This window comes from Pelmatolapia mariae, linkage group LG16_19, assembly GCF_036321145.2.
Source record: "Pelmatolapia mariae isolate MD_Pm_ZW linkage group LG16_19, Pm_UMD_F_2, whole genome shotgun sequence".
Lineage (NCBI taxonomy): Eukaryota > Metazoa > Chordata > Actinopteri > Cichliformes > Cichlidae > Pelmatolapia > Pelmatolapia mariae.
The window spans coordinates 60505907-60521048 of record NC_086241.1 but is presented as its reverse complement, the minus strand read 5'-3'; the positions used below and the strand labels follow the sequence as shown (position 1 = coordinate 60521048).

Below are 15142 nucleotides of genomic sequence, written 5' to 3'. Positions count from 1 at the left end.
GGCAAAAACTGCACATTAACAATTAAGGAAATCAAGCTGAACAGCAGTGGTGTGTATTTCTGTGCTGCTAGATACCACAGTGGTGCACATTACTGCACCTCCATACAAAAACCCATCTCAGTTTTTCAATATCTGGATTACAGCTCACAGCTCCTTACACCTGGTATCCACCATTATAACCAATGTTGGTCTCACAAAAATCAGATATTATAATAGAAAATTGCAGCAATACAACATGTAAGCTGCCACATCCTTTTATCAAAAGTACCTCTAATATTCAAAATACCAGCGGCGTCTGATTTCAGCACGCTGAGGACTCAAATATTTACATATATTTAGAGTTGTTCCTCAGTTGTTCTTTAGCGGGCTGTAAATAACGTAGTTAAATTAGCTTCTATACTGAAAAATGTTCTTTAAACATCTGGATATACAAGTAAATTTTTCTTTTACCAATCACTAAGAATTAATTTTGAGATTCTTTTAATTACACAGATCAAAATGATGACGTAGTTACAGTTACAGTGTGAGTAACTACAGTAGAAGGTACTGCTATGGACAAAATGTACAAAACAAAGATATCAACCTTCAAAGTAAAAAGGAAAACTTTAAGATGATGACCAATTTGTGTAACTCAAACCACCTTAAAAGGTTGGGTCTGTTTACTTAATGGGAGGGAGAAATAATGAGCATAATAACATACAGTAAGACGTAACACAATATCAAGTACATTGATATTTACTTCAGCAAGAAAACACAACATCACAATCATCTTCTTCTCATCTTCTTCTTGTTAACTGTTCCCAATAACAACATTTCAGCCCAATGCACCTGTAACGCTTCCTCTCATTAGGTGGCAGTATACCTTTACTCAAACGTTTACACTGAAACACGAATGTAAGTTGGCGGTAGTGACTGAAACTATGACGATTATGATAATAAGATAAGGATGCTGAGACTCCACCTGCTAAATGATGGTTTGTTCATAAGAACGTTTTTGCAGAACTGAGAGCATCAAGGAATCATGATTATTCTACTTCTAAGCATCTATCTTAACAATATTCTAGTTTCAGGTAATGCCCTGAATGTATTAAATACACTTTAAAACAGTATTATCCACAGCTACCACTATAACTGTATTTAAGCTGCATTTTATAACACATTTTTATTATTTTTCTATTTTGCGTCTTTTCTTTGGTTGATGTCCGTCTAACAGGTTCTACTTCAAGTGACCAAGTCGACCAGACTCCTGCTGACATTTATACAAAAGGAGAGGATGCTAAAGTCTACTGCTCACACAGTATTCAAAACTATAACAAAATCCTCTGGTACAAGCAGTCAGAGAAACAGCTACAATATCTGGGATACATGAATATTGACAAAGGTTATCCAGAACCAGGAGTGAATGTAACAATGGACGGGGGTGCAAATCAAAAAGAGAACTGCACATTAACGATTAAGGATCTCAAACTGAGCAGCAGTGGAGTGTACTTCTGTGCTGCTAGTTACCACAGTGCTGCAGATCACTACACCTCAATACAAAAACCTAATAAACACAATTACATATTTAAGAAGCCACATCTCTAAAAAAATAAAAACCTCCAATAATAAAAATATCTCCTGTGTAGGATTTCAACATGAGCACTATTTTATTGTAGATTTCTACTCTGCTCTTAAAGAGAAGAGAACTCTGCAAAAAACGAAGACATGGTCAGAAGATGTTGATTAATTGCAGATACATAAATGCACTGATCTTCTCTCAGTGATAATTACCATCCAGCTCCACTTAAGACACTGAACTTGACTGTAATGCACTTGTTCAGTCCTAAAATAAACTAAATTTGTGTCACTAAACAAGAAAAAAAGAACTGAAAAACAACAGGTGAAGTCATTAAACTACAAGCAACAACTCTTTGTTGAAAGAAATCTAAAACAAATGCACATTTTGTTCATCTACATCTACAAATTCTAAAGAGATAAGATTTGCCATCAGTGTCATCATCTTCCTATTCAACCTTTAAAATTATATTGATTTCAGCAATAAATTGTTTTTACTGTCACTTTTACAAACAACGAGGTTGCTCCATTTCACTTAAATCTCCCAAATAACCAACTTCAGCTCTTCTCACAGCTCACAGCCTCTTTGAACTTGTAACACTTCCTGTCATAAGGTGGCAGTCTATCTTTGACTTTTATACTGAACCGGTAGGCTGAATGTGTAGTCATGTCTGTCAGAGCTATGGTATAAGCTGAGGACATAATAAGACTCCACCTGTTGAATGATGGTTTACTTGAGTTTGTTTTCTCATCACAACTGAGAACATCTTTCACAGCATCATGATTATTCTACTTCTGAGCATTTATTTTAACTGTATTTTAGTTTCAGGTAATACAATGAATACATTAACTGCATTTTAATAAGAAACTACACTATTATTATAATGTTGGTATATTTGTATTTTTTAAGTAGCATAATTTTAAGGCGTATTCTTACATGTTGTGGCTTACTTTTGATTGATGTCTCTTCAGCAGGCTCCTCTTTAAGTGACCAAGTCTCCCAGGATCCAGCTAACATTTACACAAGAGGAGAAGATGCTAAAATCAACTGCTCACACAGTATTCCAAGCTATAACCGAATCCTCTGGTACAAACAGTTAGAGACACAGCTACAATTTCTGGGATACATGTATTTAAACGACGACAACCCAGAGGCTGGAGTGAATGTGACGATGGATGGAAGTGCAAGAACTGGAGAGAAGTGCACATTAACAATTAAGGATATCAAACCGAGCAGCAGTGGAGTGTATTTCTGTGCAGCTAGTTTCCACAGTGCAGCAAATCACTCCACCTCTATACAAAAACCTAACAACACAAGTTTTGTACAGCTCCTCACACCTGGAATCAACAATTATAACCAATCTTGGTCTCACAAAGATCAGATATCACAACAGAATGTTCCTCATGAGCAGCAAGGCACTATTTGAACCACCACATCCTCCAGTATTCAAAATATGTGCACTGTCTTATTTCAGCAAGAACACTGAGATGTTACAAATTCTCACACGTCATTATCAACTTGTTGAATTGAATTTGTTGAATTTGTGACTGATGACCTTTAAATTAAGTAATTCATTTTTAATTTTTTTGCAGAGGCCGATATAATCAGCACCTAAAAAGATGTAAACACAATAAACACAATTGTTTCACTGTTTTTGTTTCGTTGACACAAACGAGGCTGCTCTTATTGCTCAAAAATCTACTGCTCATGTAGCCTTCAGATCTTATAACCAAATGCTCTGTTTCATGCAGACAAAGAAAGAGCTTTATAAGAGTTTATAAGATACATGTCTTAAAACAATGATAATGAACTCACACTCCTCTTAACATCCCAGCCTTGCACTGAGTCATGTTTCCATTATTATTGTGATCTTTAAAAAGGGTTTTTTTTTGTCATTTCTCACAGGTTCATGTCCAAGTAACCAAATTTCAGTCAGATTGAGTTTCTTTAATATATATTAGGAAGTCGTGAATTCCAGAGGGTGAAGTTGATGTCAAGATGAATGGAAATGCAAATAAGTGCAGTGTATTTTTGTGTTGGTCTTTAGCACAGAGTAGGAGAGTTACTAGTCATATCAGACAGTTCAAAGCTTCTTACATCTGCATGACTATCTTTGACATAGTGACAGGATATCTATAGGTAGACTTTTATAATGGGACAGGAGTCAATAAAAGTCTGATGGCAATCATATCAACATGGTACTAGTAACATTTGTGTATCACTTTCAACCCAGCAGTCTAAACTGGCTGCAGTCACATGCATGTTTGTGAGTTGCTCAGCTACCGAGAAATATGATTACTTTGGAGCTTAAACAGTCATTTTTACCCGCAACAGTTATTATGCACAATTCTAAATGTGGTGTGCAGTGGTAGTTGATCAAGAAGTGGAGAAAGTACTATGACACACAACCCATCTTAAAGGTTGTGCTACTTCCCTGATGGGAGGGGCTATAAGTGAGATGGAATCAGTACACACTGTTACAGAAACATTATACAGACTGATGTTTAGTCTAGTCAGAAAACGCAGCATCATGATATTTTTTTTCTTTCTAAGCTTTGACGTTATTCTGGTTTCAGGTAATAAAGTCTTAATTGTTCCTTGTATTTCAAACGGATAATGTGTTTATGAGTACCAGTGATTCAAGAACTGTATTTTATGTAATGAAAAAAATAGTTGTTCTTGTCATAAACTCCTGTCCTGAAAATATTTTTGTATAAATCATCTTACAGGTTCTTCTCTCCATAACCAAGTCCAGCAGGATCCTGCTGAAATATACTACAGAGCTGAAGAAACAGCTAAAATCAGCTGCTCTCACAGCGTTCAGTACTATGATAAAATCCTCTGGTACAAGCAATCAAGAAACGATCAGATGCAGTTCCTGGGATACATGAATGTGAACGATGGATATCCAGAGACTGGAGCCAATGTGCAAATAAATGGGAGTGCAATTCAAGGCAGCACCTGCACTCTAACAATTAAAGGACTCATTGTGAACAGCAGTGCAGTTTACTTCTGTGCTGCTAGTCACACAGTGCAATGTATCACTGCTCCCCAATACATAAACCTCCCAATCATCAGTTTTCATCTCTTCTTCTCAGAGTTCACAGCCCTGTGCACCTGTAACATTTCCTGTCATGGCGCTGCAGTATATCATTGCAAAGACTTGTAAGTTGAACATGGCTGACACCATGACAGTTCTAATAATAAGCTCCACCCACTGAATGACTGTTTGCTCTAAAGCAGATTTAGTCTTACTTTAACCATAGAACACCTTTCATAGCGAGATGATGATCGTGATTATTCTGCTCCTGAGCTTTCATTTAAACTGTATTCTAGTTTCAGGTAACAGCATAATTGTGCTGAATATATTTAAGCCAGAATTAAAGAGTATTAGAAATATAACAGGATATAAATTGAATTTTTAAATACATCATTTTTAAGTTTTAAGTTAATGAATTGTCTCTTACTTTTGGTTGATATCTGTTCAACAGGTTCTTCTATCAGCGACAAAGTCTACCAGACTCCAGCTGATATTTACACAAATGGAGAAGATGCTAAAATCTCCTGCTCTCATAATATTTCAAGCTATAACCAAATCCTCTGGTACAAACAGTCAAAGAAACAATTAGAATTGCTGGGATACATGCTTTTAACAGGAAGTAATGCAGAGGCTGGAGTGAATGTGGTGATGGAAGGGAGTGCAAGTCAAGGCAAGAACTGCACATTAACGATTAAGGAAACCAAACTGAACAGCAGTGGAGTGTACTTCTGTGCTGCTAGTTACCACAGTAGTGCACATCGCTAGACTTCCATACAAAAACCTATCAAACACATTTTTTAATATCTGTATTACAGCTCACAGCCTCTCACACCTGGAATCAGCCATTATAACCAATGTTGGTGTCACAAAGATCAGATATCACAATAGAAGGTTCCTCATGAGCAGCAAAGCAACATTTGTTGCAGCTGACAGCCCCATGTATCTGTATTACACTTCAAACCAGCACGCATTTGTTCTCTAACCCAGATCACATATTAACATATATGATTCATAACGAACAGGGATGCAGCATTCAAGTTACCACATCCTAGTATAAAAAACATCCTCAATATTCAATATGTCTTCAGTAAATTTAACTTGAGGATTGGACCGCAGTGATGACTCCAATCCCAAAAAGAAGGAAACTGTTTAGGTATGAAAATACTGGCATTGTGTGAGATGTTTAAGGTTTTACATCTAGAGCTTATAACACTACCTAGGGTAAAAAGCAAGCTTTATTAAACTGCTTTGTGTGGTGTTTTTGGTTCTTCTCACACATTTTGGTCCAGAGTGGTGTGCACGAGTAGTTGGCTTTAATGTTAAAAGAGGAAGTGATGAGATACAACCCACCTTTAAAGGTTCTGTATGCTTACATAGTGGGAGGGTTTCCTCTGAAGTAGGAATACAGTAATCGCCATATCAGCCTATAGTAAGGCAGAAACTCAGTATCAAATAGACCGAGACCCAGAAAACACTGCATCATGATCATCTTCTTGTGTGTAATCTTTAGACTTGTACGGGTTTCAGGTAAATATTATTGTTTCTTTTATTTTTATTTCAGTTGCTAATTAAGTCTATAATTAAAATATTCTATTACTGCATAATTGTTTTGCATTAGTCTCCTTAATACAGACATACTTCTTTCAGCAGGGTCTTCTCACATTGACAAAGTCCACCAGACTCCTGCTGAATCTTTCTACACATCTGAAGAAACAGTTGCCAAAATCAATTGTGTCCATCATATCCAGGACTATACCCGAATCTTTTGGTACAAGAAATCAAAAAATAATGAGCTGCAGCTCCTGGGATACATGAATGTCGATAAAGAATATCCAGAGACTGGAGTAAATGTGACGATGACTGGGCGTTCAACTAAAGGCGAGACCTGCACATTAACAATTAAAGGTCTCAACCCGAACAGCAGTGCAGTGTATTTCTGTGTTGCTAGCCACACGGTGCTATATTCCATTGTTTCTCAATACAAAAACCTCCTGTCAGCTACTTTTTTTTCTTTTTCATTTCAGTTTTGCAGCTCACAGCCTTCTGCACCTGGATCACACTTCTAGCCAACATTGGTCTTGCTCCCCATCCAGATCAGATATTATAATATGAGGTTCTTCTGTGCAATAACGAAATACAGCTGCCACATCCTATTATACTAAACAAACACCTCAAGCCTTCAGTAAGACTGTTTATATTCAAACATAGTTTAAATATTACTGTCAAATAAACAGGTTAATCTTAGCCATGTCCGTTGGTGCAATGGTGTTTATAAGAAACAACTGACCAATACTTTAAATTATCAGTGCTATGTTTTATTTTGAAATTCATCCCAGTTATTAAGTGAGCAGAGCACTGGTGAGTTTGATGCACTGTGCCTTTTGCCACAGATGCATGGACTATGCAATAATACCACTTTAATACCAATAACACTTACATAACCACTTAACTGACCGTTACATTGGTTCCATCCTATTAATGAACCGTGCTTTAAGCTCTTTAGAACAACCCATTTTTCCACAAACATTGTCGAAGACAGATTGTATGGCTATGTGCTTGACTGTATACACCTTTGGCAATGGGACTGAAAACAACTGAATTCAAAGATTAAAAGGCTGGTTTTAACCATGGTGAAAGAAAGAAAGAAAGAAAGAAAGAAGGAAAGAAAGAAGGAAAGAAATATTCATTTATCATTAAACTTGCATCTGATCAATTTAAGTGACTGACAAGGAGGCTGGTCTTAATCGGGGGCTGAAGTAGCCAACTGTCATGCCTGCGGAACAGGAATTTTTACAGTAGCCCTGAGAGGCCAAACGGACTGCAACTTAAGAAAATACCAGCAATAAGAAAAATGCTGCAAAAGCACACAAAACACAAGGGAAACAGGAAAAACGAAAACAGAAAAAGGAAAAAACAAATTTCCAAAAGCACAAGGGAAGTGTTTCTGGGGAGACAATAACCCGACGGACTAGTTTAAGGAACCAAAATATGCTAGGTAAGTGTATTTTAATCTGATGATTCATATAATACTGATGACGAATTTTTAGGCTAATACTTAGGCTAACACGCTTACCTCTCATCTTTTCTTTCCTCACAAAACCGATAGATCCTCCACTTCTTTTAGGTGTCTCCCGGCGCAATTCTTCGCATATTTTGGTTCCTGCTACTGGTCCGTCGGGTTATTGTCTCCCCAGAAACACTTCCCTTGCTTTTGGAAATCTGTTTTTTTTACCTTTCTGACATAAGCTGTAACCATTCATTTACCTAATGTACAGTATCAGTTAGCAGTTTTTACACATAAAGCAGCGTGAAAGAACTGGTCAAACTATAAAGCATGACAATAATGATGGAGGAACTATGGTCTGTTTACTTCTCACTAACATTTAAGACCCAGTCAAATTGGACAATTTAGGACAATTGAATACCTTTAACACATTTTATTATTAATAACGTGACAAGTAACTTGTCTTGTGAAGCAAGATAGTAGATATGAATGAACACATCTACTAATGAATAATAAGTTAATGATTTTACAAAGGGACTGTTTTCTGACTAACTTTGGATATAGTCTTACGGGTTTGTTTTACTTTCTTTCACAAGATGGCAGCATATCTTTGTTGAGGCAGCGGTGTATGGTGGTTAGCAGCATTTAACATAACATATAGAAGAGCAGGAACCCGTAGGACACCACCCACCTTGAAAACCTGGTCTCTTGTATTCCTGAAAGGCTAACCTATAACCAGACTGCTCTTAAACTGAAGTCAGAGAACACAATGATGATCATTCTCTTGTATTGTTCTCTTGTTGGTTTTTTCCATGTTTCAGGTAAAAATAAGTATTTTATTGTATTTATTCTTTAAAATGTTTTTATAAGAGGTATTTGCTTGCAACCATGAGGTTCCTATGGTCTCTAAAACTAGGATTAGTTGTCAGAAGAAGTAGATCGGTTGTATTAACTTAAACACTTAATTTCTGGTCATTTTTCTATTCTACAACACTTGTTTCTTCAAGTAATGAGGAGCTGCAAATATATATTGTTGTTAAAGTGTTGCTCTTCTTGGTTTTTATAAAGGTTACTTACTCAATCTAGTCAATCATATATGCACAAACTGACATGTGGAAAATTTGTCACATTTGTAGTCAGTATTTTTAATGTCTTTTCCACAGGTTCTTTGCTGAATTCCCAAATTTACCAGACTCCAGCCCAGCTGTACATTTCAAGGGAAACAGAAGAAGTCGAAATAAACTGTTCTCACAGTATTCAGGGCTATGATCGAATCCTCTGGTATAGGCAAATGAACAACAGACATCTGCAGTTCTTGGGATACGTGTACGGGACCGTGGATAATCCTGAGAAAGGACTTGATGTGAAATTAAAAGGAGATGCAAATAAAAATAAGACTTGCACACTAACAATAGAAAAACTGGGCCCAAACAGCAGCGCAGTGTACTTCTGTGCTGTCACTCAACACAATGCTAGAAAGCACTGCACTTCAGTACAAAAACCTCACCATGTGTTCTCCCCTCAGCACGTGGTGCTACACCAGCACCTGTGAAGAGGTTTTTTCCCCTCCTTTTTTTGAAAGTTAGCTTCCTTCTGTCAGGCAACTCAGTATTTAAATGCCCTCAGATATTCAGTATATCTGCAGTGGCAGCATCTCAGGAAACTGGAGCACTATCATGATGCAGGTTTTCATTAGATTTGTAATTTTTCCCCTTTGGCTTCAAGGTAGTAATTAATAATTAACATTTGAAATGCAAATATTTTCTGCTATAGTCATGGTGTGCACTGCAACAACCAAGTTTAGTTTTGTTTTGGGTTCTTGTTTTCCTATGTCAAGGAATACCTGGAACATTTAAACTATTTATTTAAAATATTGCCAACTAATACCTGAGATATTTTCTGCTTATTTTAAAAACTGATTGCTGTAATAGTTCATCAATGAATATGGAAAAAAGTTTAAATGAGAAAAAAATAAATACACTTTTTGTTACAACTTATATAAGAAGATATCAAATTCTGTTTGAATGTTGTATTTTCTTTGCACAGGTCACTGCCAGGATGTTACTCAATATCCTAAAATCAGCTGGAGTTATGTGTCCAGTTCTGCAGAGATGAACTGCAGCCATAACAAAGACTTTACCTATATCCAGACATACTGGTACATTCAACGACCGGGAAAGACCATGACCTTCATCCTCTCCAAACCTCTTGGGGGAAAGATCGAATATGGAGATGCCTCTGAAGCAAAATATTTAGCCAGCAAAAAGAACTTTGACATTGGGACTCTCACAGTGAAACACTTGCAGTTTAATGACAGCGGGGTGTATTTTTGTGCTGTTGGCAGACACAGTGATGCGAGAAGCATGAGAAGCTGAGCAAAAACTGTTTGCTAATCAATTAGATGTATATTAGAAAAAAAAAACACGCATTTTATATCATGTCACCAGGTGGCACTAGGGCTCAAGAAATACTTCACCTTAACATGCAGCATATGAAATATAAAGTAGGTAGTTAAGATTTCAGAGGGCACAAACAAAGTTCACAGCAAACAAAACTACTTTAAATGTCAACTATGAATTTTGTCCAATGATAATCACTTTTACTAAGATAGCAAGAGATAATTACTTCTATGGCCTCTGAGTTGATAAATTTCTCTCCATCTATCACATCACAAAATGTAGATTCTGAGAAGCTACAGAAACTATTTGCCTCACTTATATTGACTGGAGTTTTGATTAAATAGGTTTTTCTTTTAGGCTCTCTCAGTCCTTATAAATTCACTTGAACTCCTGGCTCCTCCCAAGTAGCTGAAGACTTTCTCTGTCTGGAAGTGATTGTGTTTCTTTATCACTTCAGTTTCAATTCAGTCACCATCACTATCAGCCACTATAAGTCACTTTCATCTCATGCAAAAGCCCAAGTGTAGTCTGAGTCGCTTTTTGAGCAGTTGCTCAAAATGATTGCGTTTCTCCTCTTTTGCCTGGCAGGTAAAAACTTGTTTCAACTATATTTGTTGATGTTTGATTAATACTGTACATTTAGTTTAGCTTTTTTTCAGGATTGATCAGAGCATAACTAATAGTATTTTGTTTTTTTTGTTCTTCATACAGGTGTTTCTCAGGGTCTTAGAGTTCATCAGACTCCCTCTGATATTATTGCACAACTTGGTGGCAAACCTGGTGACAAAATTCAGATTTTCTGCACCCATAATAAAACCGACTACTGGGTGATGCTCTGGTACCAGCAGCCACCTGGAGACACAGCTATGAAACTCATTGGGTATTTATACTCCAAAGATGTCACAATGGAAGAGCCATATAAAAATAATTTCAACATCTCTGGAGACCTGACTGGGAATACAGCAAAGAAGAGTTCTCTCATAGTTCAACTTACAGGACAAGAGCAAAATGCCGTTTACTACTGTGCTGCAAGAGAAGCACAATGACAAAAAGGCTCGTTGAACCTTACAAAAACTGCACAATGTGGAATCATCAGTGGTTTAAAAAGAAGAAAGGGAATAAACTGATCACATACACCTGCTTTTGTGGTTGTACTGTGGTTTGATGTAATCATGTTTTCATTGGCTAACGTATTTTGTGGCTGTTTTTTATGTTTGTTATAAGGAAAGCTGTCCAAAAATGTCATTTGTTGGGAAAGCTAATAAAAGGAGAGCTTAAATCACATGAAGCCACTCCTCCTCTGCCTACATCACACTGGTTTCTTCATGCAATGACACCCAGCTCTGCGAGAAAGCACCTACAGCACAGACTCTCTTGTTTTAAAAGCTCCGATACAACCATCATTTTATAGTAGCTCATGTCAGAACTCTACACAATGATCAGATTTCTTTTTTGCCTTTTCCTCACAGGTAACTGCTTCACACTTAAATGAGATTTACAATCTTTGCTTTCACATTTTATATCATTGATGTGTCAACCTCTGCTTACAGCAGGTATTTCATTGGGAGTTCAAGTCCATCAGTCTCCCTCTGCTGCTATCAGAAATGCTGGCGATGCTGTACAACTAATCTGCACCCATGAAAAAACTGACTACAGAGTGATGCTGTGGTACCAGCAGTCACCTGGAGACACAGCTCTGAAACTAATTGGATATGTGGACTATAGCACAATAAAATATGAAGGAGAATTTGAAAAGTATTGCAACATCACTGGAGATTTAAGTGGAAATACAGCTAAGAAGGGGTCTCTGTTTATAGCGGGTCTAAAAGAGTCTGAGCACAGCGCAGTGTATTACTGTGCAGCACGGTATGCACACTGAGGCAGATTTCCTGTTAGTTACACAAAAACTAAAAGCTTGTATCTTTTATCAACTGTGGTTTTATGTATTTAAGCAACCTTCAGCCATCCAGCTGCTCTCTGGGATCCCTGTCATGTGATACATACGTCATTTCCTCATGTCTTTTTTTTTTTTTTTTTTTTTTTTAACCTACATACTAGTGACAACCCTCATCAGTATCACATTTATCTCGCAGCTGCACAGGATAGAGAACTAAAATGATCATTTTACTTATTTTAGGTCATCTTATGGGTAATTTCAACTTTCCTCTAGATCAGCAAGTTTCTATTTTGTTTCATTGTTTAAGTAAATCTAAGTCGTTGTTGGGCTTTTTTGTAGGTTTTTCACTCGGGGTTCAGATCCTTCAGTCTCCTTCTGTCATCAAAAAGGCTGATGCCAATGTTGAGATTTTGTGCAAACATGAAAAATCTGACTACAGAGTGATGCTTTGGTACCAGAAGCGACGGGGAGAAATGGCCCTGAAACTTGTTGGATATGGATATGCAAAGTTCAACAATGACAGCGTGGAGGAGCCGTTTAGAAAACATTTCAAATTATCTGGAGATCTGGAAGGAGAGAAAAAGCATAGCTTGCTCACCATAATCAACCTTAAACCACTTGAGCACACTGCGACTTACTTTTGTGCAGCCAGGGAAGCACACTGCATCAAACATCCATCTTCTCCTAACAAAAACCTCTTTTTTGCTTACCCATGAATGTAGGTTAAAGAGTAAGTTATCTCCCATACAATCATGGGTTGTTTTTGTGGTTTACTGAGTTCCCAGCTTATCAGCACATTTATTATACTACTGCTTTCCTTTCACCCTTCATACATACACTGCGTTGCCAGAAGTATTAACTCACCAATCCAAATCATTGAATTCAGGGGTTCCAGTCACGTCTATTGCCACAGGTGCATAAAATCAATGTAAAAGAATGGCTCAGTCTCAGGAATTCCAGCATAGTATTCTGACAGTATGCCATCAGTGCAACAAGTCCACAGTCAACTATTGGTGGTATAATGTCCTGGTTTCCAGGGGTTGGGCTCAGCCCCTTAGTTTGCATTAAACAGTTTGAATTAAAATTACAATTATTTAAATTTTGTGGATTAAACTACCATATTTACCTATAGATCGGTTAAGATCATAACACAAAACAACTGCTAGTACCAGCCCATAACCCTGCCTGTTTTGTTCACCTCTAACATGCCAGCGAGTATTGATTGTAGATGCAACGCAGGTGTGTCAGTCTCACCTGCAGCAGCATCGCAGACCACGCCCTGCCACAGACTAATACCAGAGTTTCACAGAGAAGAGGTGTTATTTTAAATTACACAACAAGTTGACTAAAATAGCAGGTACCACTATGACAAAGACTACTCTACTTCATGAAAGCCTGCCTCAGGTTTGCTTTCATCCACACCTGACTAGGCGTGATCAATTAACAACAGCTGAATACTCTTGCACTGCCCCTGCAAAGAGATTGGGGGCTCCAGAGGGGCGTAACAGTCATCTTATACGCCGGTCTCTTTACATCACTTCCTGTCCCTCCTTCTGTTTCTCAAAGCACAGTAAAAACTCAGACATTCAATTCTTGACATTCAACATGACACCCGTTTATCTTATCATTTCCTTTCTCTGGATTAAAGGTAATTAATTATTTAACCTTCTTCTTTAATATATTTGTAAATTAATTCCCTTAAAATGCTTTACAGATGGAAGAACTGGAGGTGGTATATAAATATTTACTTTCACCATTTTCCCAGAAATCAGCTGACGTGCACAGGTTGTCTTCTCCAGCAGCAACACATTACAGCACCACCTAACAGTGCTTCTTTATTTCTTTACAGGAGTTTACCCCAATAAACAAAACCAGGTTTTTCAGTCTCCAACTCAACTGTTAGGAAAACCAGACATTCAAATAAACCTGACCTTAACTCATAACATCTCGAGCTATGACACAATTCTGTGGTATCACCGCTCAGCAGGAGACACCTCCATGAAACTGGTTGCATATGTCAGTTATAAAAACCCGAAAGTTGAGCCGGGTTTTGAAAGTCGTTTCAGTGTGAGTGGAGATGGAGAGAAAACTGGTTATCTTCACATCCTGAACCCAAAACACCCCGAAGACAGCGGAGAATATTTTGGAGCAGCAAGTATGCACAGTGATAAATATGCTCACCCTCCAATACAAAAACCTCCATAATGATCCAGCAGATACCAGTACCCCAACAGGAAACCACAGATACCATGTGACACAGTATCAGTGTTCTAACAGCAGTCTTCATTAGAACTGGATGTAGGCTTTACAGGTGATGTTAATCTTCGTATTGGAGAGTCGTTTATGAGTGATTTGCAACTTGGATACAATTTAAATACACAACAACTGAATAATAACTATTCATTTTTGGTAAGATTGCAAACTAAGCTCTGTACATTATGTTTCTATATGAAGTTTTATTTATTTTTGTGCACCAAACAGAAGATCTGTTTGCCTTCAGATCTTCTCTGCTTTTTGTAATCAACTCACAAATGACTTTTCAATAAAATCTTGGACCAACTAAAAAGCCCAAATATGGCCAAAAAGCAGCCACATCTAGCAAAGGAAATCAGAAAATATTTACCATTAAAATTTTTGCAAATGACTAATAAATGATTAATCAGTTAGGTGAAAACACCGGTCAGACACGAGATTCCACACAAAACCGTGAACACTCAAGCCACCAAGATCAGACCACAAAACAACTGCCTGTGAAATCTGAGAGAGACACTGTACCAGTCCAGTCCAGTAACCAGTCCAACAGTACCTGTCAGCCAGCATACCTGATCCCTAATAGTTAGAGAAGAATCTCACACAGCCTGGCAGATAAGAAGGTGACATGAATCTTTGTAACAAAAATTTGCCTTTAATTTCATTGATCTCATACATGGCTCATCATTTGAAACATGTAATGATAGGGCATGGACCTTAGCTATCATTACGACAGCTTTTTTTAGAAGTCACTACAATAGCAAAAGTAACCAGTGTCCAAAGAAATGCTTTGATACACATCTAAAACACCTGGAGAACCATTTTTAAACTCAACTGAACATCCTATATATGAAAATAAAAGCCTTTCAGATGAAAATAGTATTCATACTGTAATTAGCCAATCCAAATGTTTTTTTAATGCTAGAAGACAAATGACAAATAAAAAATGGAGTCAGTATCTTAACTGAGAAACTCAAAGTAAGACAAACAGGAGATC

General features: G+C 37.3%; 1 protein-coding gene across 1 annotated transcript in view; it reads left to right on the top strand.

The window, feature by feature from the left end:
• The first annotated feature begins 1021 nt into the window (after nt 1-1021).
• Nucleotides 1022-15142, top strand: part of LOC134645605 (M1-specific T cell receptor beta chain-like) — a 48056-nt gene continuing 33935 nt past the window's right edge. The window contains exons 1-2 of the mRNA XM_063499106.1: nt 1022-1070; nt 1214-1501. Coding sequence (XP_063355176.1) covers nt 1022-1070; nt 1214-1501 — 337 coding nt within the window. The remainder of the gene's footprint in view (nt 1071-1213; nt 1502-15142) is intronic.